The sequence below is a fragment of the Brachycentrus maculatus genome, unplaced genomic scaffold (assembly GCF_059751285.1).
Source record: "Brachycentrus maculatus isolate JH-2025_06_01 unplaced genomic scaffold, ASM5975128v1 h1tg001124l, whole genome shotgun sequence".
Lineage (NCBI taxonomy): Eukaryota > Metazoa > Arthropoda > Insecta > Trichoptera > Brachycentridae > Brachycentrus > Brachycentrus maculatus.
Window position 1 is genome coordinate 218,239 of NW_028281822.1, and position 25,573 is coordinate 243,811.

Here is a 25,573-nt window from a genome sequence, read left to right on the forward strand (position 1 = left end):
TTTCCTCTCGATGATAACAATATTACGTATTTGGTATTTAACAAATTTTGAAAAAGGTTTATGATTAATATATGTAAAACGTGAGAGCTCAAGAATTACCCTTTAAAGAATTGATGAGTTTAAATTAATGAATAATGAATTTAAAAGAAAACACATATCATATTAAAGGAATATAGACATGAGTCGAAAATTGTAATGGTTAACTCATGAATGGAATAATTTTTGCCTTCATTTTATTTTTATTGTCCAAAACTATATAAAAAAATATCGTTTGTGATTTTTGATTCAATATCAACAATCAACAATTATTTTTTATAACTAAAAATGGAAAAAGTATAACATGCATTACGTTTTTATATTTTATAAAAATAAACATGTCGTTTTTATCTTCGTACTTATCTAATAAAGAAAAGGAAAATAAACTCATCATATTGTTTATGGTTCAATGTGACGTTTCGTTTATGCGTCCGATCATATCTCTTTCTATGGTCAATCGGAAATTTCGGCTCGGTGTTTTTGCGGGCTTCAGATTCGTTTCAGTTTGTTTTCTTCGATATATTATTTGATGAGGGTCGAGTAATTAGGCTAAAAAGTCGCGATGCCTCCGACAATTCAAACTGGGACCAATGCTGCTGACAAACGACCAGCGCGAGAAGGAGAACGCAAGTAATATATTTTCTTGTGTAAAATTTGTCATAAAAAAAACATTTCGAATTCAATAATGCTTATTTTACTCGCATTGTTTTAGGTCAGAGTTAGTATGTCGTGTAAAATACTGTAATACTCTTCCCGATATTCCATTTGACTTGAAGTTCATTACTTATCCCTTTGAGTCTACGCGGTTCATCCAGTATAACCCCACATCTCTGGAGAGAAATTATAAATATGAAGTGTTGACGGAACATGATCTTGGAGTAAATATCGACCTGATCAATCGGGATATTTACCAGACCGATGGATACGTACACCTCGATCCTGCCGACGAAAAGTTGCTGGAGGAAGATGTTCACACTCCACAGGATTCCAAGAGATCTAGACATCATGCCAAGAGTGTTTCTTGGTTGCGGAGATCTGAATATATCTCCACAGAACAGACTAGATTCCAGCCCCAAAGCATGGAGAAGGTAAATTCTAGTTTTCCAGTAAATTAGTGTATTTCTGCTGTTTTTAACTGTCCATCTTTTAGTAGGCAAATCACTATAAAAAGTTTAGTGTACGATGTGCCTGAACTGGATTCGGGCAAATCACTGTGTCAACATAATACCTACCCGAATTGTATTCGGGCAAATCACACAAGGGGTTAAAGAACACCGTTTTAAGTAATAACAAATATTTGTGAATGGAAGAAGTTTTTGATATCTTATACTCTCAATACTTATTTTTCCTTAGAAATCTAGTGCTTTAGCCTGATATGCAAATGGGCGGAAATTTATTAGCAATAGAGCAACTGCAAATATCTTTCTTCTTCTTCATGAGCCCTCTAACCTAGGCCTACATATAGGCCTCTTCCCCTTCATTCCATTTCCTCGGTCGGTAGCTGCTTGCAGCCAGTTTCTACCCCCCACAGCGACTATGTTGTGGGACCATCTCATTTGGGGTCTTCCGACACCTCTTTTGTTCTCCCAAGGTCTCCATCGTAAAAATTTTGGGGTCTGTCTTGTGGGGCCCTGTCTTGCAATATATCCTGCCTCTACTTATGATATCCTCTACTTTGGCTCTTTTCCTGGTATAACTAACTAACTAACTTACCATCACGCCGCTTCCCTGCAGGGGTAGGCAAAGAGAATAGAACGCCACACCACTCTATCCTTGCAAAAATTCCTCGCCTCTTCCACGTTAATGCATCTCCTCATACACACCCGCCGATTGTTTCGACTCCTAACCTGACTGCTTTCAAGTATTTGGCATACCATGCCCTGCCAAGGTTTTCTCGGTCTTCCTCTGCTCCTTTTTCCAGTTAAATTCGCCTCAAATATATAAAATTTCTTTTACCAATCTTTCCTCACTCATTCGTTCTACATGTCCAAACCATCTCAACACACCTTTCTTAATTTTATCGATAATGCTTGTCTCAGCTTTGCATTCCTTCCTTATTTCACTATTCGAACATCTATCATACATCGTTTTGTCGCGCATTCTTCTGAGAGATCGCATTTCGACTGCATTCAGTCTACTTTCATCCTTAATTTGCCAACTCCATGTTTCACTTCCATACATTAGAGTCGGAACCAGGACTCCGTTTTGTACTGCCAGTTTCCTGGTATCTTCATTTTTTATTCTATCCATCAGGTTTAGACCAAGCATGGATCTTTCCATGGATCGCTGTGTGCATTTGAGCTTCTCTACATTTCTCTTTGTCAGATACTTCAAATATGTTTCAATATAAATATTTTTCACCCAGGTTGAAGCGAAGGTGGGTTATAACGTCAAGAAGAGTCTGGGAGAAGAGACCATGTACATGGATCGGGATAGCCAGATCAAGGCTATTGAGAAGACCTTTGAAGATGCCAAGATACCCATTGAGAAGCACTACAGTAAACCCGGAGTGGTACCCGTGGAAGTAATGTCCATCTTCCCTGACTACGATACGTGGAGATATCCATGTGCTCAGGTCATATTTGACTCTGATCCCGCTCCGCAGGATAAAAACATTGCGGCGCAGATTGAACAGATGTCACAGGCTATGATCAGGTGCGTTTTATCTTTCTGAACACATTGTTGTCGGGCGGTTTTTTTATCGACCCCCACACTAGTTATACTAGACAGTCTACCGCCCGACTCTCAGTATGCCAATCACAAGTAACTGCAAATCCAATTCCGATTAGTACAATGTTTTTTGGCATCTCTCGCGCTCTACCAAAACGGTATGTAAAAGATGCTTTTAAAGCGTTTTCCGCAAACAATGTGTTAATATGCTCATCAATTATCAACACATAGCTTAGATCATGGGTGGCCAACATTTTCCATAGCCGGGCCAGATTTTAAAAACATCTCAGCTCTTCTGTTACTCTTCTCTTCTTTAGTCCAACGTCTGTACTGCTTGACGACGGTCTTGAAATCGTCAGGATAGTGAGATACTCCCATATATGGGATATGATATGAACTACGCACGATGGAATGTTCTTTTGGAAGTTTTGTGTCCAAGGAAAAAATGTGTGATTTGCTCCGCGGGCCGCAAGTAGACACCCGGCGGGCTGCGGGTTGGCCACCCTTGGCTTGGATTGTGATCAAAAAAATCTTCAGAGAAAGGGTTATACTATTTTTGTGAAGTATGAACACAAAGACATTTGCTGCTTCAGTTTTTATGTGAATATTAGACAAATTATTTTTTAAAGATGGGAATAAATGGAAAGATATTCTGATAATGGATACCTTATTTAAGCATTTAATTTTGATGATTTTTCAGGTTAATTAATGTGGACTGTCTATCAGTTTCAACAAATAACTCTTGTTTTCTATTGTAATCACGTCTCACATTTATCAGTGGATATTTCGATACTTGGGAAAATTGCTTATCTTCGATTTTATATTACTTATTTATTGTTTATAGGAAAATGATTTTGTGTTCTTGAATGAAAAAGTAACTATTTTAGCGTCACATCATTTTATGTAGGGTAGATAAAGAGGATAGAATCTTACTTAATCTTTACATACAAACTTAATTTCTTTCACACTAAAGAATTTAAAGTACCTAATGACGCCTTTACATTTCTTCTAAAGTCCAACTTTCTGTATGTTTTTCTAAGTACAGTGAAATCTCTATCTATTGTTCCTCGAATAATCGTTTTCCCGGATGTGTCGTTTATTTCTTCTATCCCAAATTAATTTCATACTAAACTAAATCGCATCGATCTTTTCTGTATCACCATTTACCGCATTTATCGTTCGAATTAAACTGCATATTTGATACATTTTGTCTGTTTTTTTTTGTACATTCTTTTCAATTTTCTTACATTCAACGGCAACTTATACTTAAAAAACAAAAGAATTTTTTCAAATTCTCTTCAGGTTTGTATATTTTTTTAAATAAATACATTTGCATCTGAAACATGTATTCTTCTTAGAAATTTAGCCTACCAATGGTTATGCAGATTGGGAGGACGGTATCTTTACTCGGTCGTATCTATTTGCGTATTGATTTCTTAATCCCGCATTCATTGTTTTTCCCGCATATATAGTTTATTTTCATAGGTCCCTTTAAAAACGATAGAAAGAGGTTTCACTGTATATAACAATGTCATTTGTAGAGGTGTCATGGATGAAAGTGGAGAGCAGTTTGTGGCCTACTTCCTCCCTACCGACGAAACCCTGGTGCAGAGGAAGAAGGACGTGGCAGATGGAGTTCCCTACGCAGATGATGAGCAGTACGAGTACAAGATGGCTCGAGAATACAACTGGAACGTCAAGAGTAAAGCGTCCAAGGGATACGAAGAAAACTACTTCCTTGTGAGAACTCATATATTTACTTTTTTTAAAGAGAATATTTATTTCTTGAATGTTTTCCGCAGATACTTTGTTGCACATTTTATAATATCTTTATAAAATTTATTAACTTTGTTTTCACCACTTTTTTATTAATACAATTTAACCTACCGGTTTCTACTATACCTTGTCATCATCAGGGTTTATTTTAAATAAAAAACATTAAAAACATAAATTAAAAAACCTAAATTTTAGGATTTTTATGGAGTGTGTGAAAGTTTTTTGTGAGAGTATTTTAATGTTTTTGATTTGGCGTTTAATTTGTACAACTCCATTTTAATTTATTTATTGAATGTTAAATAATAAAAAAATTCTTTGCAAGAGAAGGTCTGTCTAGAAGGAAGCCTTGATGCTTTTGTATCAGATCTGGGAATGCGGTGGGACAGCTTTCGAAATAATCAAATAACTTGACTTAACTATGAGAAAAAAGTATTGAAAAATGTTTTGAAAATTGAAAGCATTAACTTTGTGGATCATATTGATATATTATTTCGAGAAATAAAAAGACTTTGTTTTTTGTAAAGAAATAAAAAACTTTATTTTTTGTTAGTCATAAATTAAACCCTGAAGAGGGCAACAGGTTGTTGCCGAAACTAGTTGGTTAATAAAAATGTGAGTGTCAAAAAACAAAGTCTTTTTATTTCTCAAATTAATATATTAAAAAATGTGTCTAGACCACCAAAGAGATGGATTTACATCTGGGAATCGACATCGCAGCAGGCTGATCCCTCTTAAAAAGAAGAGACATTATTATTGTCGCACCACTTGAGAATCTGACCATGCACTTGTCTGTCTAGGTTATCCGCAACGGCGCCGCGTACTACAACGAGCTGGAGACGCGCGTGCGGCTGAGCAAGAGGCGGCAGCGCGCGGGGGCGGGGGGCGCGGGGGGGCCAGGGGGCACGAGGCTCGTGGTGCGCCACCGCCCGCTCGCGCTCAACGAGCACCGCATGCAGAGGCTGCGCGAGAAGCAGCTGGAGCCCCCGCAGGAGGTGAGCTATGCGCATTCTCTATCTCCTTTCTTATTCTCTACAATTGTGACGCACTCGCTCACAAACGAAGTCACATCCTTGGAGGACCTCTACTGGACTCCGAGAAGGTGAAGCTCCTACCACCAAGACAGGTCGTGAGTTACATGACTCATGTAGGTCTTGGCAGTGGACTGTAATAGATAGGGAGGTCACAATAGACCTAATATGGTCGCAGTGACATGAGGGATGCAAGATCCCTTGACCCAAAAAAAAAACTCCTTTCTTCCATGTTCGCTCAATAGGAGATATCACGAGTCTCGTGTTGGAGATTTCACAATATTTCCAACACGAGAGGTCTCTAAGTCACTCTGTCATGTGCCATCTCCTCGGCTTCCTCCCGGATCAGTCTGGCATCTCGAAGTTTCGCTGAGTACAGTCGGTGAATGGTTGTCAGCGGTCTTCCGGGGTGCTGGAATCCTCGTGGTTAATGAAAGTTATGTTAGAAGAGGCGTGAAGGGCTAATGCTTTCAGGTGGCATTCTAAGGATATGTCCCAACCGTGTCCATTTTTTCCTCTTTAAGACTTCCTGTATGAAGGTTATTTTTTTCAGTCATAACATTTTACACCCAGTATTCGCCTCAGGCACCTATTTCTAAAAACTTTCCAGTTACGCTACATTATTACTTTTCATAAAACGAGGCTAGAATCTCCCAACACTATTCATGAATACAGTTTCTCATAAAATAAAAGACATTGGAAAATATCAGAATAACAACCAATTTTAATGGCAAAAGCAAATTGCGTGATAGAATTAGACTTAGCAAGTTGAGTGTAGCATGGCTATTTTGTGCTAACTTTGATTTTGTGATTGTAGCTAGAGAAATTAAAGATTATTATCATATCATTTATATTCAAAGCATTTACTTTGTGGTCAAACATTTTAATTGATATTAGTAATGTTAGTAAATAACCACTCACCGACTACTTCTGTCTACCGGTTTCGAGACGTACCCGTCTCTTCGTCAGGACATACACTACAATTTAACAATCATGCGAACAACACTACACCACACCCACTTAGTACTATTCACATACACTATCACTACACATGCAAAACATGCAGAGCGAGTTGTTAGTCCCACCATGCCAGTTTCCCAAAAGCATGGTGGGACTAACAACTCGCTCTGCATGTTTTGCATGTGTAGTGATAGTGTATGTGAATAGTACTAAGTGGGTGTGGTGTAGTGTTGTTCGCATGATTGTTAAATTGTAGTGTATGTCCTGACGAAGAGACGGGTACGTCTCGAAACCGGTAGACAGAAGTAGTCGGTGAGTGGTTATTTACTAACATTACTAATATCGATTATTATCAAAATAAATATTGAATTACACTAGCCCTCTTAATTATTTTCTACTCCTTAGACAGAATGTATTGTATCAGTAAATTTAATTACCTTTTCTGGGCAGTCCTTGATTTTTTTTTACTAGTTTCAGAATATTTCATTATTTATTATTATTTTTAATTTGCTTGTTTTGTTTGTTCTTTAGGATGAAGAAGAGGAGATAGAACCAGAGGAAGAAGAGGAGCAAATGGATACAACCGAAAAAGAAAAGTAATAATTTTTTACATACATAGTTAAAATATTTATCTAAATTCTCTTAATCCTTTCAGGACAACTGGTTACTGCTGCTAACCACAAATTTAAAATAAATTGTCTACAGGTTTCTAGTTAAAACCATAGTGCAATATGTGTTGCCTATGTTATAGAAATAGTGCTTGTATAGATTTCATGTTCGTATCATTGTCTTGGAGCTTATGTCAGACTACTTATTGTGGCGATGTGCACATGTCGGGATATTTATAGGTTATCTGTATCTTAGTTTATCAATTTTGTGAGTTATAGTCATTATGATGCTAAAAATAAATAGTATTATATATAACCTCATATTTTCTAGAATAAATGCTTTTATTTATACTTTATAAAACATGGTCTTTGTTGCTAACTTCCAGGGACACAATGTGTATTTTTAATTTTGTGGAGGGATAAATATGGTATCAATCTGTGTGCACAATTTTCAGTAAAATTTAGTTTACACTTACACCTATTTGTAAATATTTTTTTAGAAATAAAAATATGTTCAGTAAAATATTTTTCATTCTGTCCTCAAAGGGTTAAAGAAATATGTAGTCAGAAAATAAACTCTCAAGATTGTATCAAAAAGTTCCACTGACTGTTTTTTAGATTGAAAATAATTGTAATTTTGTAAATTACTCTCTAGATCCAGAAGTAAATCTCGTTCTCCTGCCGGATCCAAGGAAGGATCTCCCCAAAAATCGCCAGCAGGATCTAGGGCGGGATCGGAAGCCGGTTCGAGAAGCTCAAGGTCCAGATCTGGATCTAGAGACAGGTCTCGCTCTAAATCTAAATCCCGATCGAGGTCGAGGTCTGGATCCCGCTCCAAATCGAGGTCGAGGTCGGGATCCCGTTCGAGGTCAGGATCCAGGAGGAGTTCGGTGGCTTCCCGGGACGGGTCGGGCTCTCGCAAGGGATCCAGGAAGGGGTCTGCATCGCCGCAGAGGTCGAGAAGCGGTTCTAGGGCAACCTCGAGGTCGAGGTCGGGATCTAGATCGGCCTCGGGATCCAGGTCGAGGTCGGGGTCTCCCGCGGGATCCAACGCCAGCGGAAGGAAGTCCAGGTCAAGGTCGAGGAGCGGATCCGAGAAGTCTAAAAGCCGTTCCAAATCAGGCAGTGGATCAAGACAGGTGAAAATTTACAGAATTAAAAAATAGTAGCAGAGGAGATAATCCAAATTTGTGAACAAGCATTTGGACACACTCAAAATGTTGTAAATAAATTGACTGGTCAAATTATAAGCTTAAATAATAAAATAAATAGGATATTTTCTAGCGTTTCTCATGTACATATATAGAAGTTTCAAGAATTTGAGTAGTGTGGTTGTCAATCTTGGGTAGAATTGGTGAATGCTACACGTGTGTAAAATGATCATTTAAACCAGCCTGTGACGGTCGTAAGCCCCGTAAATGCTCAGACTTCCATATTCTTTTCATCTATGTTGAGATGTTAAAAAATTATATTAAAAAATAGTAATTTCAAGTGTCTGAAAATATTACAGTTACAAAAACGGTAGTAAAAGTACGATTTTATTATTAAAAAAAAAAATAGAAATTACAGTAAAACCTCGATATAACGGACCTCTATTTAACGAACTTCAGATACAATGGACAAAAAATTTGGTTAAATGTAAAAAAAAATATAACGTGTCAATATTAAACATGCTTAAATTCAAGTTTCACTGCATGTAAACCATTTTTATCATTATTTATTGATTTGGCGTTTAATTTGTAGAACTCTATTTTAATTTATGTATTAATTTGAAATCACACAAATTTTTTGAGTCTACTAAGTTGTATTTTATCAACAAAAACACATAAAAAATTAATCTTGTGACAATTTTTTCGCCTTGTTAGGGCATTATCAAACGAATGTTGATTTAAACTAAAAATACATGCGTGTTTGATTTAAAATTAATACATTTTCATCATAATCACGAAAAGATTTTGTTTTGTGTTTGTGTTCTGTATTGTTTATTCATATTTAAATCCAGTGTTCGTTTTTTTGATGACCCTGATGAAATAAACTCACCTTTTCATTTACATATCGCTCACTCCTTTCAACAACGTCATATATCAAAAATTGTCAATTTTCGGTTGTGCATGTTTTCGGAATGCCCAGAAAATGTACTATATCCCAGCAAAAGCGGCATATTTTTAACTTAATATTTAGCCGCTACTGGGCAGAAAGTATTGTTTTTGTATTTTGAAGAAAAGGTATTGTTAAATTATTTTTTAAATATACTTAATATTTTTCAAATGGAGAAAAAACCTTCAGGGTTTACCTAAAAAGATCTGTTGCACAGTAATAAGTTCAATAAGTGGCTTGATATTTATTTTGAACACATTTTAGTATATTCTTAAACTTTAAAAACGATCTCCTGAAAAATCAAGTTTTTTGATTTATGACGTTCTTGAAAGGAGTGAGCGATATGTTTTATCTCTGCATCTACTTTTATAAGTGAATGTTACATTGAATTAGTTTTGCTGCCAGTTTTGTATTTATTTTTAAAATCTGTTTGTTCCAGGGGTCTGGAGGTTCTCGTAGTGCTTCTGCCTCTTCTAGATCATCAGCACGCAGCGGTGACGACTCTGAATGAGTTTCATTCTACTTCTAATCACATCTCAGTATCTCTACGTATTAATAAACTTATTTTAAATAATAAATAATTCAACATAAATATCTAGTATTATTTTTTAAAGTGCCTAGAAAACCAGTAAACATATCTTTTCTTACCCTAATCTGCACCTGATGGTGCATAGGGCACTGTATTGTATTGACGCAGTGTTATCGTGATTGTTACTTTCATGAAGTCAAGGTGATCAATCCTGCGCTTCAGGGACCAGTCCAGGGTAATATTAAATAAATATTAATATGTAAAATCACCAATATTTATTTTCACCCCTCTGGGAATCTAACCCGGGACCTCCAGCACCGTAGCTAAACATGCTAACCATTATACCACGGAGGCGAACATATAGTAGGGTTATTAATTGATTCGGCAGTCACTTTGAGGTAATATCTATTTCTAATTTAAGTTTTACTTGGTAAATACCACTATTTCTTAAAAACTATTGTTACACGTTTTTCTATGCATTTCTCATAATTTTCAAACATACTGTGTTTGAAAACGATGCTAAATGTATAGAAACACGTGTCACTATAAATTTTAAGAAATAGTAGTATTTACCACGTAAAACACGCACAGAAATCTGATAAATGGTGGGTCAAAAGAACTTTTGCATTATTTGTCAATAAGGCCTTTTACTTTTTAAAAATTGATTTATTTAAAAATGATATTAAACAATAATAAATGTACTTAAAATATATATATTTTAAACATTGACTAATATGCTGAACGGTTAAACATACATGTAAACAGTTATGGTAGAATGAAAAATAAAAAGAGCAGTTTATGAAAAACTTTTTTATATTTATTTATATAAAAATGTAAATTATAAATACATTTATGAATAACAAAAAAAAAACAACGAAAAATGTATGCTTCAGTTATACGCTTCAAAGTATATCACTGAATGGTATACTATAGTATGCAATAGTAAAATTTATTTAACAAATGTAATCTCTATTTGCTCACAAATCTAACAAAAAGTGTGATAAATTTAATAAATGCAAAGGAAAAAAAAACGTCTTACATGAAAAATATGAGATCACTATCACAAAATGGTTGTTCAGTACAAATAAATATTTCAGTCGTAACATTTTGTATATCGTTGTGTACATTATAAATTGAAGCCTTAATAATAAATAATCGAATTGGCACATTTCTGCATAAAAGACAATATAAAACATTGTTATTTTTTTTCACAATACATATTTTAAACGTAAATAACAGGTATAAATTCTGACTTTGCTCCTATCACAATGAAAAGATGTTTTATGATTATCCCTTCACGGGGCTGTTTGAATGATAAATATAAGTTTTACAGCCAGCGATATCTTAAAAAACTATTAATCTCGATACATAATTCCGTTTAATTTATGTTTTTCAATCTATAGATACTATGAAGAAAAAAGCTAGATACTTTGGCCTTTTGTTATGGGTAGAAAAAACAAAATAACATTTATTATAAGTGATCGAATTTAAGTTGAGTTGGAGTTGAGTTTAGTAGCGATGGTGATTTCTATGGTGAGACTCTAAAACAAATCAACAAGGGTGCAGCTATATCCGGATGCCACAGAAATTCAGTGTGGAGGAACAAACACATATAAATTTAGAGTAAAATGAAGATATACGAATCATGTGTTGGACCAAAAGCCGCTTATGGAATTGAGGCAAGGGCAGATACTTCTATGACAAAATTTCGACTTCGAACCTTTGAGGTGAGAAATCTCCAATCTATAATAGGAAACACGTTGCGAGACCGCTTCAGAAACATTGATATCCGGAGCATGAGTAAGAAGGAAAATATTGTGAGGTGGGGACGACAATGGAGGTGATACTAGAATAATGGAATGTCAGAAGACAGACTTTCATATATTGCTCTTCGAGGAAACCCCGAAGGACCCCTGAAAAGATGGAGAGATAGACCTTCTAGATCCCTGAAAAGGTGGAAAGATAGTTACTATTCGATATATCAAGGTCAACAAGCTATGGGACAGATAGATCCCTAGAATCTATAGAAAGATGAAGAAGAAACAAGGTAAAGCGGAAGATAAGTGGCATAGGATGAAGACACATATCTTGGCTACATGCCAGATGTTTGGAAGGGTGGTTCGACTGTAGCACTGAGTTAATGTTTAGAATGATTGCAAACAAAATAGCAGTTGCCATAATGAATGCTAACCCTCAGTGTGGAGTAGCACCATAAGAAAACTCTCGATTTTTTAATAATATATAGATTTATGACTTCCACTGACACTTCGTGATGGAATTGCATTTTTAATATGTTATTAGATTAAAACCAATATTTTTAGCTTTTCCACTTTATTTTTATTTGACCAGCGGCCGGGTTTCGTCGTTACCGACATCACCAGTCTGATGATGTCGGTAACGACGAAACCCGGTCGCTGGTCAAATAAAAATAAAGTGGAAAAGCTAAAAATATTGGTTTTAATCTAATAACATATTAATAATATATAAAATTTCATCTTTATTATACATATAGAGCTTTGTCGCTTTTAATATGCCTTTGATGTTCAAATTATTTATTGAACTGACAATGTTCAAATATGCCTAAGATATTATTTAATCAACATAGTTGGTAAATCAGTTTTTTTATAAATGCATATAAATAAGTTAGATGTTTTTATGTAATAAGAATAGGAAATCGAAAAACATCAGTCTTTGAAAAAGATTTTTAGAAATTGATTCAATTTTACGATTACACAATAATGGTGTTAGAAATTCGTAAAAGAATGATTTATTTAAGGCATATTTGGAAGAATTTTTATTTTTTCAGCTCATATAATTAATTATTGTTTTCAATTTAAAAATCTTGTCATAAAAAAGGTTATGAAGCAATGAAGGTATGAAATAATATATAGAAATAAGGAATAAGACATGAAATTCATAAATTGCTACAAATAAATTCTTTGGAATAACTATAAATGTGTGTGTATATTTTTTTTGTTGAAAATCTTATCCCCTTAGTCAATATGTATATGTAATTAATTTTGCTTCTATTATACATATGTAATTTTGTATAATTTAAAATTCTATGTTTATATAAATCTTAATGGTCACTTCCTAACATTGAGTAAGCATTGCATTATTTTACTTATTAGTGTTTTAATCTAAATAAAAAATAAAACTGATGTAGGTTTACAAATCACATTATTTTTGTTTGGTAGCAGCTACTACATTTTCTTTTTTAAGTGAATATATTCCACTAATAACTTTTCATGATTATTGGATATTTTTGGTATTCCTTTTATAAACTATTACAGATCATTGTTTAATAGGTTTTTTTTTCTAAGTTATGACAAAAAATATTTTTCTTTATTACAGATGTTAATTATGTCACTATGGATAAATTTACTTTAAGCATTTCGTCGTAACATAACGCCGTAACATCAGTCGCGGCAAGCATCAGCGAGCATCCGAAACTATGGATGGAGCGCTCAGCTCGGTGTACTGACTGCCTGAATGCTCGCATCGTAACGTGTTACGTTACGTTAAATGCTCCGGTCAGTCTCCACCTTTAAAATCATCAAATTGTTCACAATGATTTGATGTTTAAAAATTAATAACACAGGAAGCAAATTATTTGTATTTGATATGATGCACTTAATTGTATGTATTTGAAAAATGTAATTTTTTTCAATGGAAGTCTTCTCCAAATTGAACATTTGATCAGCAAAAAGAGCTTCATAACGATTACGGTTAATAACGCAGTATGATATGTTTCTTTCATATTGTTTATTTGAACTTTAAAGCTGCAACTCTTCCAAAAATCAGTTACTGTTAGTATACTAACTACCTCTCGTTGCAGTTTTCACAAGCAAAATTATAGGCCCGTAATATCTCGATCTATTGGCCAAATTAATGACGTGGCATTGTATATACATGCAATCTCTATTTTAATGCGATAGTTGTCTTTATACATACATGCTGTACCATAAGATAAGTGATGTCTGTACTATTTCTCAGGACAAACTGGATGAAAGACCATGGGCAAGGTGTGTAAAATTTATACCTTACAATGTGCGCCAATGCGTCCTATTCACAATATCAGATGCTTGCGCTAATCCCATGGTAAAGCACCTATGCCTAAAAGTGGGGACTGACTAGAGTCATTTCATCGTAATGTGTTACGTTACGATGCGAGCATTCGTGTAGTCAGTATAGCGTTAGAAGTGCTCCATCCGAAGTCAGATGCTCACTGCAAACGACGCTACGACGAAATGCTGCGGTCAGTCCCCACCTTAAGAAGAGCTTTTTTTATGGCGAACAACTAGACCGATCAAACCGACAAGGAGAGATATTTACCGTGGAGGTTTGTAAAATATCTTGATAATAAATTGTCACCAGTGGATTTGATAGCAAGTAGCGCTTAAATCTGTATTTGAAAGTTAGCAGCAATTGTTCGAATTCGGGCAGTGGTTTATTGATGTGGATCTTCTCATCTGATTCCTCTTGAGCACTACGGTGTGCGGTTTCTTCCCTGGTGATTCCTTGATGGCCGCGACCCGGAACGTCTGTTGGCTATGCAACTTGTGCGCTAGAGTCATGAAGATGGCATCCACCGTCTCCAACTCGGAATCCAATCGTGCTGAGGTTTCAAATAACTGTAATAAAGAAGATTCGTACTTATACTGTTTTATTTATTTATTATTTATCATCATCCACAATGAATTATTATAATAATATAAACAGGAACTGCGTAGTAAAAAATATACAAATATGACAGAATAAATAGTAATATAATTTAGGAAACAAAAATAGCATGAGAAATAATTTTTAAAACATTTTTACATAACATGAGATGTATATGTAAAATGGTGGAATAAAAATTACAGATAATCTAGAGATTGTCAATTTTGCTCTTATTTGTGATATAAAATTTAACAAGGAACTTGGTGAACCCTCTTCAGTTCACCCCCGGATATCATATTCAACAATGTTGATTATACAGGATATTTTATAAAAATGACTAACTACATGGGCCGACAATTTACAACTTTTATTTTGTAACTGGAATTCGAAGTATTCAAATTAAAGGCTTTGTTAATGATTTTCGCGATCCCTATGTTATAACTGTTATATGTGGGATTGTTATCAATTTACTCTGAAGTCATATCAATGTAAGCACTTCTACAATCAAAGTTTATGTATGTTTTGAATATTGAAAGCATTAACTTTGTGGATCATATTGATATATTATTTTGAGAAATAAAAAGATTTTGTTTTTTGATCAACTCACATTTTTATTAACCAACTAGTTTGGGCAACAACCTGTTGCCCTCTTCAGGGTTTAAATTATGACTAATATAGTCATAAATTAAATTAAAATAGTTGTAACCGGCGTGGGTTACGTGCGATGACTCTGAAGAAATGTACACGCCTGGCCTTCACTCGGAATCTACCAACTTGCCACCGTTGTAAGGGGTGACGCTCCAGACGGCCCCGCCGTACCGAGTTACCGAGTAAGCTGGATACGGACGGAGGTGACTGGATGTATGAGCCGGGAAGAGCGGCACTGGACCGACAAGTCAACCTCAATAGCCCTGATAAGGGCTTTCCGAAACTGGTCCGTGAATCGGTACAATGAGGCGAAACGGTCCAGGCTGGCGGCGCGGCGAGTCGTCCAAGGAGCGGGAGCGGAGAAATGAAACACAGGTTTCAACAGTCACACCAGAACTAGTTTATTGTCTCAAAATGCGCCCTATATATACCCGGCCGTGATCGCGTACCGCCCGACAGTGGGAAAGTACAGCCAATCAGCGGCCGGGGGAGAGAGACAGCCATATCTCTGTCTCTCTCTAATGGGCACCGGACGGGCTACACTTTTATACCGTACCGGTGCCGTTCCAACAGTGCAACAATTCGTTATTACATTAGAGTTATTACAAGCCATATTTATCCTATACAGTATCCGTAATATCTATTAATTCTACATATTTTCTCATCCTTACTTATATCTAATACATTTGGTGCCGAAGCCATATAAAATTGGTACAAGTTTCTAGAGGCCCTTCTTCGGGCCGCGTTCCGACGGGCGACCGTCTCGCCCGCCGCCAGGCGCCTGGAATTCCTTTTCAGGGCCGCCGCACGGGGTGTGCGATCTGTCCATAACAATAGTCATAAATTAAACCCTGAAGAGGGCAACAGGTTGTTACCGAAACTAGTTGGTTAATAAAAATGTGAGTGGATCAAAAAACAAAGTCTTTTTATTTCTCAAAATAATAAAGTGTATGTAATTTATAAATATGACTGTATTAAAAAAAAAGTAGGTACTTACAGGCATCCCATAATGGTCCGCTAGTCGTTGTGCCATTGAGGTGGTAATGACTTTATTCTCGGGTGTGTCACAGTGTGTTCCGACCAGCACTCGAGGAATATCTTGCCCCAGGCCTTGGTCAGTGCATTCTGAAACCCAGCCTTCGACAGACTGGAAAAATATGTTTTTATTTGTCAGTAAATAAAGTGTTATTTTTTGCCCCTAATCTATACAAATTTTATTACTATTATTACTTTATTTTTTAATGATAAGTACATGTCCCTCACTCCTTTCAAGAACGTCATAAATAAAAAATCGTCAATTTTCAGTTGTACATGTTTTCGGAATGCCCAGAAAATGTACTATATCCCTGTAAAAGAGGCATATTTTCAACTTAATATTTATCCGCTACAGGGCAGAAATTGTTGTTTTTGCATTTTGAAGAAAAGGTATTGTTTAATTATTTTTTTAAATATACTAAATATTTTTCAAATGGAGAAAAAACCTTCAGGTTTTACCTAAAAAGATCTGTTGCACAGTAAAAAGTTCAATAAGTGGCTTGATATTTATTTTTAATACATAGTGTCATATTTTTAAACTTTAAAAACGTTCTCCTGAAAAATCAAGTGTTTTTATTTATGACGTTCTTGCAAGGAGTAAGCGATGTATATATTGTGATAGTAAGGTCTCTTTTTAAATCAGAAAGTTGATGCCAGCCAGCTGTTTACTAATAGACTTTGAGTTAAAAAGCTCAATTGAATTGTAAGGGTCAGAGTTCAAATGGCCTATCCAGCTACAATGTTCATTTCACATACTTATTACGATAGAAAAAATCATCCTGGATCGATTAAGCGTTTATTATTTTTTAAAGGATTATTTAATTAACCGGATCCACGCGGCTCGCATAACCGTTTGTGTTTTTACAAGACATGCCCCATACGCGGCTGACATAAGCGTTTGTGTTTTCACTTTGCTCCAAGTTTCGAACCTCAGTTCAACTTGGAGGGATTTTTTCATGGTGTGGAACTTTGGATAAAATAATACGTCAATCCTCGGCCTTATGACATCTGTTGAAATATCTGACTAATAATTTGTAACATCACAAGGATAAATAAAACAACAGATCCCTGATTTTTCTTGCGGTCGGTAATTAGTCCGCGCCATAATCATGCCCTATATCTGTCTCACTCTCGACGCTACGCATCGCCAGTGGGTAAGAGTGACACACGATGCGTGCTTTGATTTATTTATGTTACGATCTAATTTGTTTATATTACGATATATTTCAAGAATAATGTGACACACGTGTATTATAGAGTACCAAAAAGGCACAATGAATCCCATTGAACGTTTTTGTTTAGGAAAATAAATCGTTTCTTAACTAAATACATGATAAAAGTAATCATTTAAAAAACGGCAAAATACCGCCGCGCACGGGCGTCTCTTAGGAACAAAGTTAACGCGTTTAAAAGGTTAAAGTGTTAAAAGTTTTGTGAGTATTGAGGAGAAAATATAATATAAAAAAACGGCAACAACAAAACCGTAGATTTTGATCTGTGTACTTACATTAAAGGAGTTAACTTTGGTCATATCGTATACAATAACGACAGCATTTACATTTCTGTAGTAATGTTTCACCATGGACTTCCGAAACCTTTCCTGTCCTGCTGTGTCCCACAGTTGCAACTAAAACAAGAGATCGTAACATTAGCTAATGTATATATATAAATATATAAAAATAAACAACAAATAAAAACCATAATCCAGGATTCGGATCTCACATACTAATATAAGAGTTTCTGCTTAGTAAAAAGCTTCTTTACATCTCACCAATAGATGTCTCTAGTGAAGTTCTAGTGATTCATGAACAAGGTTTCTAAATTGGTTCATATATATAGAACTTCCAAGAATTTGAGTAGTGTGGTTGTCAATAATGGGTAGAGTTGGTGAATGTTACACGTGTGTAAAGTGATCACTTAAACCGGCCTATCACGGTCGTAAGCCCCGTAAATGCCCAGACTTCCATATTCTTCTTCATCTTTGATGAGATGTCAAAAAATAAATAAAAACCACATGTTTAAAGGTAAACAAATTGACTATACATACCTTGACGTCTTCGTCGCCTATTTTAACTGTTTTTTCGTGGAAGTCTACTCCTATGGTAGCGTCTGTCTTTTGTAAGAAACCCCTTTCGCAGAATCTGTAAGTAAGGCACGTTTTCCCAACATTGGAATCGCCAACTATAATTATTTTGAGTATCTTGTTTTGTAGAAGGCCATCGATGGGTCTTCGATAGCACTGATTGTTTTCGAAAAACTTCGAACCCGGCATTTGGTTCATTTTGGCAAGTTAAAAACAGTTCGTCAACATCCGTTACTGATGGCGATTTGTAAACACAACCACGTCAATTTGACTTTGACAGCAAATTGACAGGGCTGCCAGTTGCCAGGTTGCAAAATTATTTTTTAGCTGCGTTCATTTAGGCAACATGATCAGACGATCACTCGGTAGGAATAACATGAAGTTAGATAGGCATTAGAGTTATGCAAAGTAATTTGTTAATTACGTTTTTATAGGTGCCACGTGTCTTAAGGAATTTTAAAGGATTTTTAATTGCAGTTTAAATATTATTTACGAACCGATTCATCCTTATCATAAATAATTGTATTAAATTGATTTAACTCTGTGAAAGAGTATCCGTGTTAAAATCAATTGGGAACTGCTAAATGCACATTCTTAAAGAGTATCTTTTTTCATTAAAACCTTATCAACACCCAATGATGCATATGGTACTGCAAAGTATGGAAGAATGTTATCTTTATCGTTAAATATATGAAGGAAAGGTGATTAGTCATATATACATTTTAGCTGTCGGCAATATTAAATAAATAAGAAAAACGCGCCAGGAAAATCGAACCCGGGACCTCCGATGCGGTGGCCAAACGTGCTGACCACTTTACTACAACCACGTACAAGGGAAGAGTTTACTCTTTAAAAAAATATTATTCATTTAACAAATAGTTTATTCTTAAGTGTTTTCAAATTTAGCTGAAGCTAACGGAAACTCTCTTACAGAATCACCAGAAACTTTTGTTTAGATTTGAAATACATTTTTTAAGATTCCAACGAAGGAAAAATCATTTGTTGCTTACAAATTATTTTGTCGACAGGGTATTTCATATTTGGGAACAAGATTAGTTAGTTTTTTTTAAAAAATATATCCATATTTAAAAAAAAAACTAACTAACCATCACGCCGCTTCATAAATTTGTTTTACCATATTTAAATATTTCATACATTTTTTTATTTTAATATTTTTATTAATTTATTATAGAAACATAAAGTTTTCATGTAATGCATGGAGTTGGGTAAAATAAGGATGAAAGCAGACTAAATGCGATCCCTCAGACAAATGTGCGGCAAAAGGATGTACGATAGATGTTCGAATGGTGAAGAAATAAGGAAAGAATGCAAGGTTGAGATAAGCATTATCGATAAAATTAAGAAAGGTGTGCTGAGATGGTTTGGACATGCGGAAAGCACGAGTGAGGTAAGAACGGTTAAAAAAAAAGAGGCAAATGTAGTTGGAAATAGAAGCAGAGGAAGACCGAGGAAAACTCGGCACAATCAGTTACGTCAAATACTTGAAAGCGGCCGTCGAAATAATTGGCGGGTATGTATGAGGAGATGCATGAATGTGGAAGACGCGAAGAATGTTTGCAGTATGGGTAGTTAGTTAGTTTATTTTTCATTTTAATATGACTAGATATACTACATACGTTCTAGTACGGTCTGCGATAGTACATAATTCTCTTGGATAAACCCTACGATCAATACCATGGCATAAAAACTCAAGTGTTTGCATAAAACTTTCGATGGAATTTGCTCACGGAAAAATTCTCACAAATCTGCACTATTCAAAAAGTTTTACCCGTTTTTCAACGCAACTTTAGGGGAGTTATTTGCAGATCATTTTAAAATCCAATATTTTAGAATTATTTTAAACGTTAAAAAAAGTGAATTATTTGGTAATTTAATATTTAAGGTAAGCATGCGGATCTGTAATGGTTTTTGATTTTCATATTGGCTATATAAGAAAATGATCCCGGAGTCTTGTATGGAAAAGAAAGTATTCAATACTGAGGCAAACATAATAACACGGATACATAAAGCTAATATTAATGATATAACCTATATAAATAAAAATATAAACGTTCGTTTGTTCAAAATGTATATTTTCATTTTTCATTAAAACCCTTATATCCGCACACCACATGGTGCATAGGGCACTGCATTATATAAACACAGTATTATCTTGATCGTTAACACACGAAGGAAAGGTGATCAGCCCTCAGCTTCAGGAACCAGTCCAGGGTAATATTGAATAAATATTAGAGTGAAAAAAATCACTTACATTTATTTGACCCCCCCTGGGAATCGAACTCGGGACCTCCAGAACGGTAGCCGAGCGTGCTTACCATTACACTACTTACGAAAATCTTAAATCTCCTAAACTTATTCACCGAGTGTTTTGAAGTTTACTATCGCAATGGCAGCGCCATCTGTTGAATATTGGTCACGGCGGACGGATGGTGCTTTTTGACAGCAGTGACAGTTAAGTGTTTTTAAAACAGTTTTAATAAAATAAATAAATAATGCAATAAAAAAAATTATAACATAACTGTAACAAATGGTCAATATACTCATGGCGGATAGTGTGCTTCTTGACAGTTACTACTTTCACTTTATATATTTTTTCAATGATTTGAAAATGACATTATCTGACACCCGTCGTGTTGGTTTATTAAAATACGTCGGATTACAAATTAATGTAGTGCTAAAACACTTTTACGAGCTGTTAAAAATATTGGAAGCAGAAATAAGTTTCGTGCATTCGAGTTGAAATTCATTTCTTTCACCGACTGGGGTGAAGTTAGAAACTGGGAATGTTTTCCCGACATTCATCGCTAGAATATTAAATTTATTTAGTCGCCTTTTCCTCTTCTTTAGCAAAGTTTTCTTCCCTTTGCTTTCCCCTATCATGTGCCATGTGCAGCTGGAATCAACTTGATGAAAAGCTGGCGACATAATGAAAACGTGATCGGCATGACATCCCCTGGCTTATATTATGCTTGTTTATTCTTTTCTTTGTAATTATGTGGGTACAGTAAAAATACATGTATGTACCTACGAGTACATATATATTTTATATCGCTCACTCCTTTCAACAACGTCATATTATATCAAAAATCGTTAATTTTCAGTTATGCATGTTTTAAGGATGCCCAGAAAATGTACTATATCCCAGCAAAAGCGATATATTTTTAACTTAATATTTACCTTAATTGATTCGGCAGTCACTTTGTGGTAAAATCTATCCATTATTAACTAACGTTTTCTTCTACCACTAATTCTTAAAACCTACTGTGACACGTGTTTCGATGCATTCCGTATCATTTTCAAACATACGGTGTTTGAAAATGATGCGGAATGCATCGAAACACGTGGCAGAGTAAATTTTAAGAAATAGTGGTATTTACTAAGTAAAACATTAATTAAAAATTAATATTTACCCGCTACAGGGCAGAAAGTGTTGTTTTTTCATTTTGAAGAAAATGTATTGTTTAATTATTTTTTTTTAATATACTTAATACTTTTCAAATGGAGAAAAAACATTCAGGCTTTACCTAAAATGATCTGTCGCACAGTAAAAAGTTAAATAAGTGGCTTGATATTTATTTTCAATACATTGTATAATATTTTAAAACTTTAAAAACAATCTCCTGGAAAATCAAGTTTTTTATTTATTTATGACGTTGTTGAAAGGAGTGAGCGATATACGTTTTCGTGACACTTAATCAAAAATACGTTTTTAAATTTGATTGAAATGTGCATCTCCACAATATTGTTATGGGATGTTACTGAAGGATGGGGGGATGTTGAAAGATGAAGAGGGGGTAGGAGCTGTTTCTTAAATTTATTTTATTTTTTATCAGTAGGAACAAAGACAATAGGGGGGGTGCTTTAGTCATTGTCATATTGGGACACAATTAAAAAATTTAGACCTAGCTTCACATTCGGTGGTTGAAAATGATGCTGAATGCATCGAAACACGTGTTACAATAGATTTCAAGAAATATTGGTATCTACCAAGTGATACCTACTTTAACAAAAAAAAATAGATATTACCACAAAGTTACTGCTGAATCAGTTTTTTTTTTATAAACTTTATAAAATTAAATAACTTTGTTCTAACCACTTTTTTATTAAAACAATTTAACCACTATTCATTGCATAGCAAAGTATCTGCGGAAAACATTCAAGAAAAGTTAGCTATGCAATGAATAATAAAAATAACATTTAGGATTTTTACGGAGTGTGTGGAAGTTTTTTAGGTGAGAGTATTTTAATGTTTTTTAATTAAAATAAACCCTTATGATAACAGGGTTCTTGTCGAAACCGGTAGGTTAAATTGTGATAGTAAAAAAGTGGTTATAACAAAGTTATTTAATTCAATAAAGTTTATAAAATGTACCACAAAGTATTTGCGGAGAACATTCAAGAAAAAGTTTTTGTTTAAAATTTTAATTCTTTAATTTAAAAAAATTAAAACCACCATCCACCCTCAGCGGTTATAAGTCCTGGGGGACTCTTTGTCAGCTGTGCATAGAAGAATAATTGTAATTCATTCTCAAGGAATAAAAACTCTATGCAGATTAATGAGAGTGAAGGAGGATGTATGGACCGACACTTTGTCCCTACCCCTCAGGATCCCTATGCCTATTAAAAAAACGAATAAAGAAGAAGAAAAAAAAAAGAAAATAAAAAAAAAGCTAAATCAGTTAATGGAAAAATCTTGCTTGGATTTTGCTATTTACTATTTGTTTTGTTATTTCTATTTTACTATTTCTTTTGCTATTTCTTTTGCTATTGGCGGTAATCGAACCCGCGATGCGTTTCACAGTCGGGATCTATCCTATTGCTTTCATAGTATATCTTCTACCCAATAAATCTCTCCTATTTTCCAGTCTATTTAATAATATTTTACATTGATATTTTATTTTTCAAAATGTTGTAAATAAATTGTCTGGTCAAATTAAAAGCTTAAATAATAAAAATGAAAATGGTATTTTCTGGCGTTTCTCATGTGTGTGATTATAATCCAGGATTCGGATCTTACATACTAATATAAGAGTTTCTGCTTAATAAAAAGCTTCTTTACATCTCACCAATAGATGTCTCTAGTGAAGTTCTAGTGATTCAAGAACAAGGTTTCTAAATTGGTTCATATATACAGAACTTCCAAGAATTTGAGTAGTGTGGTTGTCAATAATGGGTAGAATTGGTGAATGTTACACGTGTGTAAAGTGATCACTTAAACCAGCCTATGACGGTCGTCAGCCCCGTAAATGCCCAGACTTCCATATTCTTCTTCATCTTTGATGAGATGTCAAAAATAATATGAAAATAACTCCTGTAATTGGAGATAATCCAGATTTTGTGAACAAGTATTTGGACACACTCAAAATGTTGTAAATATTTTACATATTGTTGCTGCTTTGTCGCAAAATTCTAACTTATGCTATAACACATCTAATAATGCGGCAAGAGATTACATTATTATTATATTTGCGGAGACAATACTTTTAAGATAACAAGTTTCCATAAAGAAAAGGTACTTCGATTTGCAAATATTTGCACAGGGATCACGTGTCACTTACATAGTTATCCGATCTTCTAGCAAAACAACGGCAATCCTTCACCGGTGACACTTTCAACTCCAAAACACAATTTTTCGAATGTGTTACACATTGGATATCCGTTACCAAGTAGCTCACTCCTTTCAAGAACGTCATAAATAAAAAAAACTTGATTTTTCAGGAGAACCTTTTTAAAGTTAAAAAATATAATACAATGTACAATATTAAAAATAAATATCAAGCCACTTATTGAACTTTTTACCGTGCAACAGATCTTTTTAGGTAAAACCTAAAGGTTTTTTCTCCATTTGAAAAATATTTAGTATGTTAAAAAAAATAATTAAACAATACCTTTTCTTAAAAATGCAAAAACAACACTTTCTGCCCTATAGCGGGTAAATATTAAGTTAAAAATATGCCTCTTTTGCTGAGATATAGTACATTTTCTGGGCATTCCGAAAACATGCACAACTGAAATTGACGATTTTTGATTTACGACGTTCTTGAAAGGAGTGAGTGAAGTGTGTATTCACTAAATATTAACCATGTATTAGACACACCTTGATTTATTTTCTTCTTCGACCTCTTTTCGCGCTCAGATGGTGTTCAAAGTACGGCATTGGATTAACGCGGTGTTAACTTGTTCGCTAATTTCACGAGGGCAAATTGATAAGTCTAAATTGATAGTTATGGGAGTGGAATATATTTTATGATATGCAGATGATGTTAGTGAAGGAGCTCAGGGAGAAGGATATTACTCTTTTACAGGAAAGGAAATAAGGGAGGATTAGAAGGAGTAGAAAAAGGAAAAGGAGAACAGAATTATAAAAGCACTTCCTTAAGTAGAGAAAATAGTTTTATTGATTTACTTACTTTTTGAGGATTAACAGAATTGTAACAAAAACATGATATAAAATTGTAATATATCTTAGTAAAATACTGGTTTAAATCTCAATCACAAATGTTTCTAGTTAAAGACAAACATATATTAGTTGCTTTAAAATTATAATTAATTCAATAATACTACGAGTACTTTAGACTCATGTTATTATATATATATATATACATATATATATATATATATATATATATATATATATATATATATATATATATATATATATATATATATGTATATTTATATATATATATATATATATATATATATATATATATATATATATATATATATATATATATATATATATATATATATGTATATATATATATATATTTTTATATATATATATATATATATATATATATATATATATATATATATATATATAAATATACATATATATATATATATATATATATATATATATATATATATATATATATATATATATATATATATATATATATATATTTATATATATATATATATATATATTTATATATATATATATATATATATATATATATATATATATATATATATATATATATATATGTATATTTATATATATATATATATATATATATATATATATATATATATATATATATATATATATATATATATATATAAATATATATATATATATACATATATATATATATATATATATATATATATATATATATATATATATATATATATATATATATATATATATATATATATATATATATATATATATATATATATATATATATATATATATATATATATATATATATATATATATATATATATATATATATATATATATATATATAAATATAAATATATATATATATATATATAAATATATATATATATATATATGTATATATATATAAATATATATATATATATATATATATATATATATATATATATATATATAAATATATATATATATATATATATATATATATATATATAAATGAAGATG

General features: G+C 33.5%; 2 protein-coding genes across 3 annotated transcripts; one reads left to right on the top strand and one right to left on the bottom strand.

Moving 5' to 3' along the window:
- The first annotated feature begins 463 nt into the window (after positions 1-463).
- On the top strand, positions 464-9,767 carry LOC148299485 (RNA polymerase II-associated factor 1 homolog). Its single transcript, XM_088276037.1, has 8 exons — positions 464-666; positions 749-1,124; positions 2,402-2,691; positions 4,248-4,446; positions 5,280-5,474; positions 7,002-7,066; positions 7,734-8,217; positions 9,615-9,767. The coding sequence occupies exons 1-8, from the start codon at positions 599-601 to the stop codon at positions 9,684-9,686; spliced, it is 1,749 nt and encodes a 582-aa protein (XP_088132163.1). The 5' UTR covers positions 464-598; the 3' UTR covers positions 9,687-9,767.
- A 2,762-nt stretch (positions 9,768-12,529) lies between these two features.
- LOC148299486 (putative Ras-related protein Rab-33) lies at positions 12,530-18,421 on the bottom strand. Of its 2 annotated transcripts, XR_015839073.1 has the most exons (5): positions 18,097-18,421; positions 17,557-17,676; positions 16,012-16,161; positions 13,250-14,338; positions 12,530-13,088 (listed from the first exon to the last, which is right to left on the bottom strand). XR_015839073.1 is itself a non-coding variant. In XM_088276030.1 (4 exons), the coding sequence occupies exons 1-4, from the start codon at positions 18,328-18,330 to the stop codon at positions 14,123-14,125; spliced, it is 720 nt and encodes a 239-aa protein (XP_088132156.1). In that variant the 5' UTR covers positions 18,331-18,421; the 3' UTR covers positions 12,888-14,122. The 2 variants fall into 2 exon arrangements, 1 of the variants encoding a protein (XP_088132156.1); XM_088276030.1 differs by having other exon boundaries at positions 12,888-14,338.
- Positions 18,422-25,573: the final 7,152 nt, after the last annotated feature.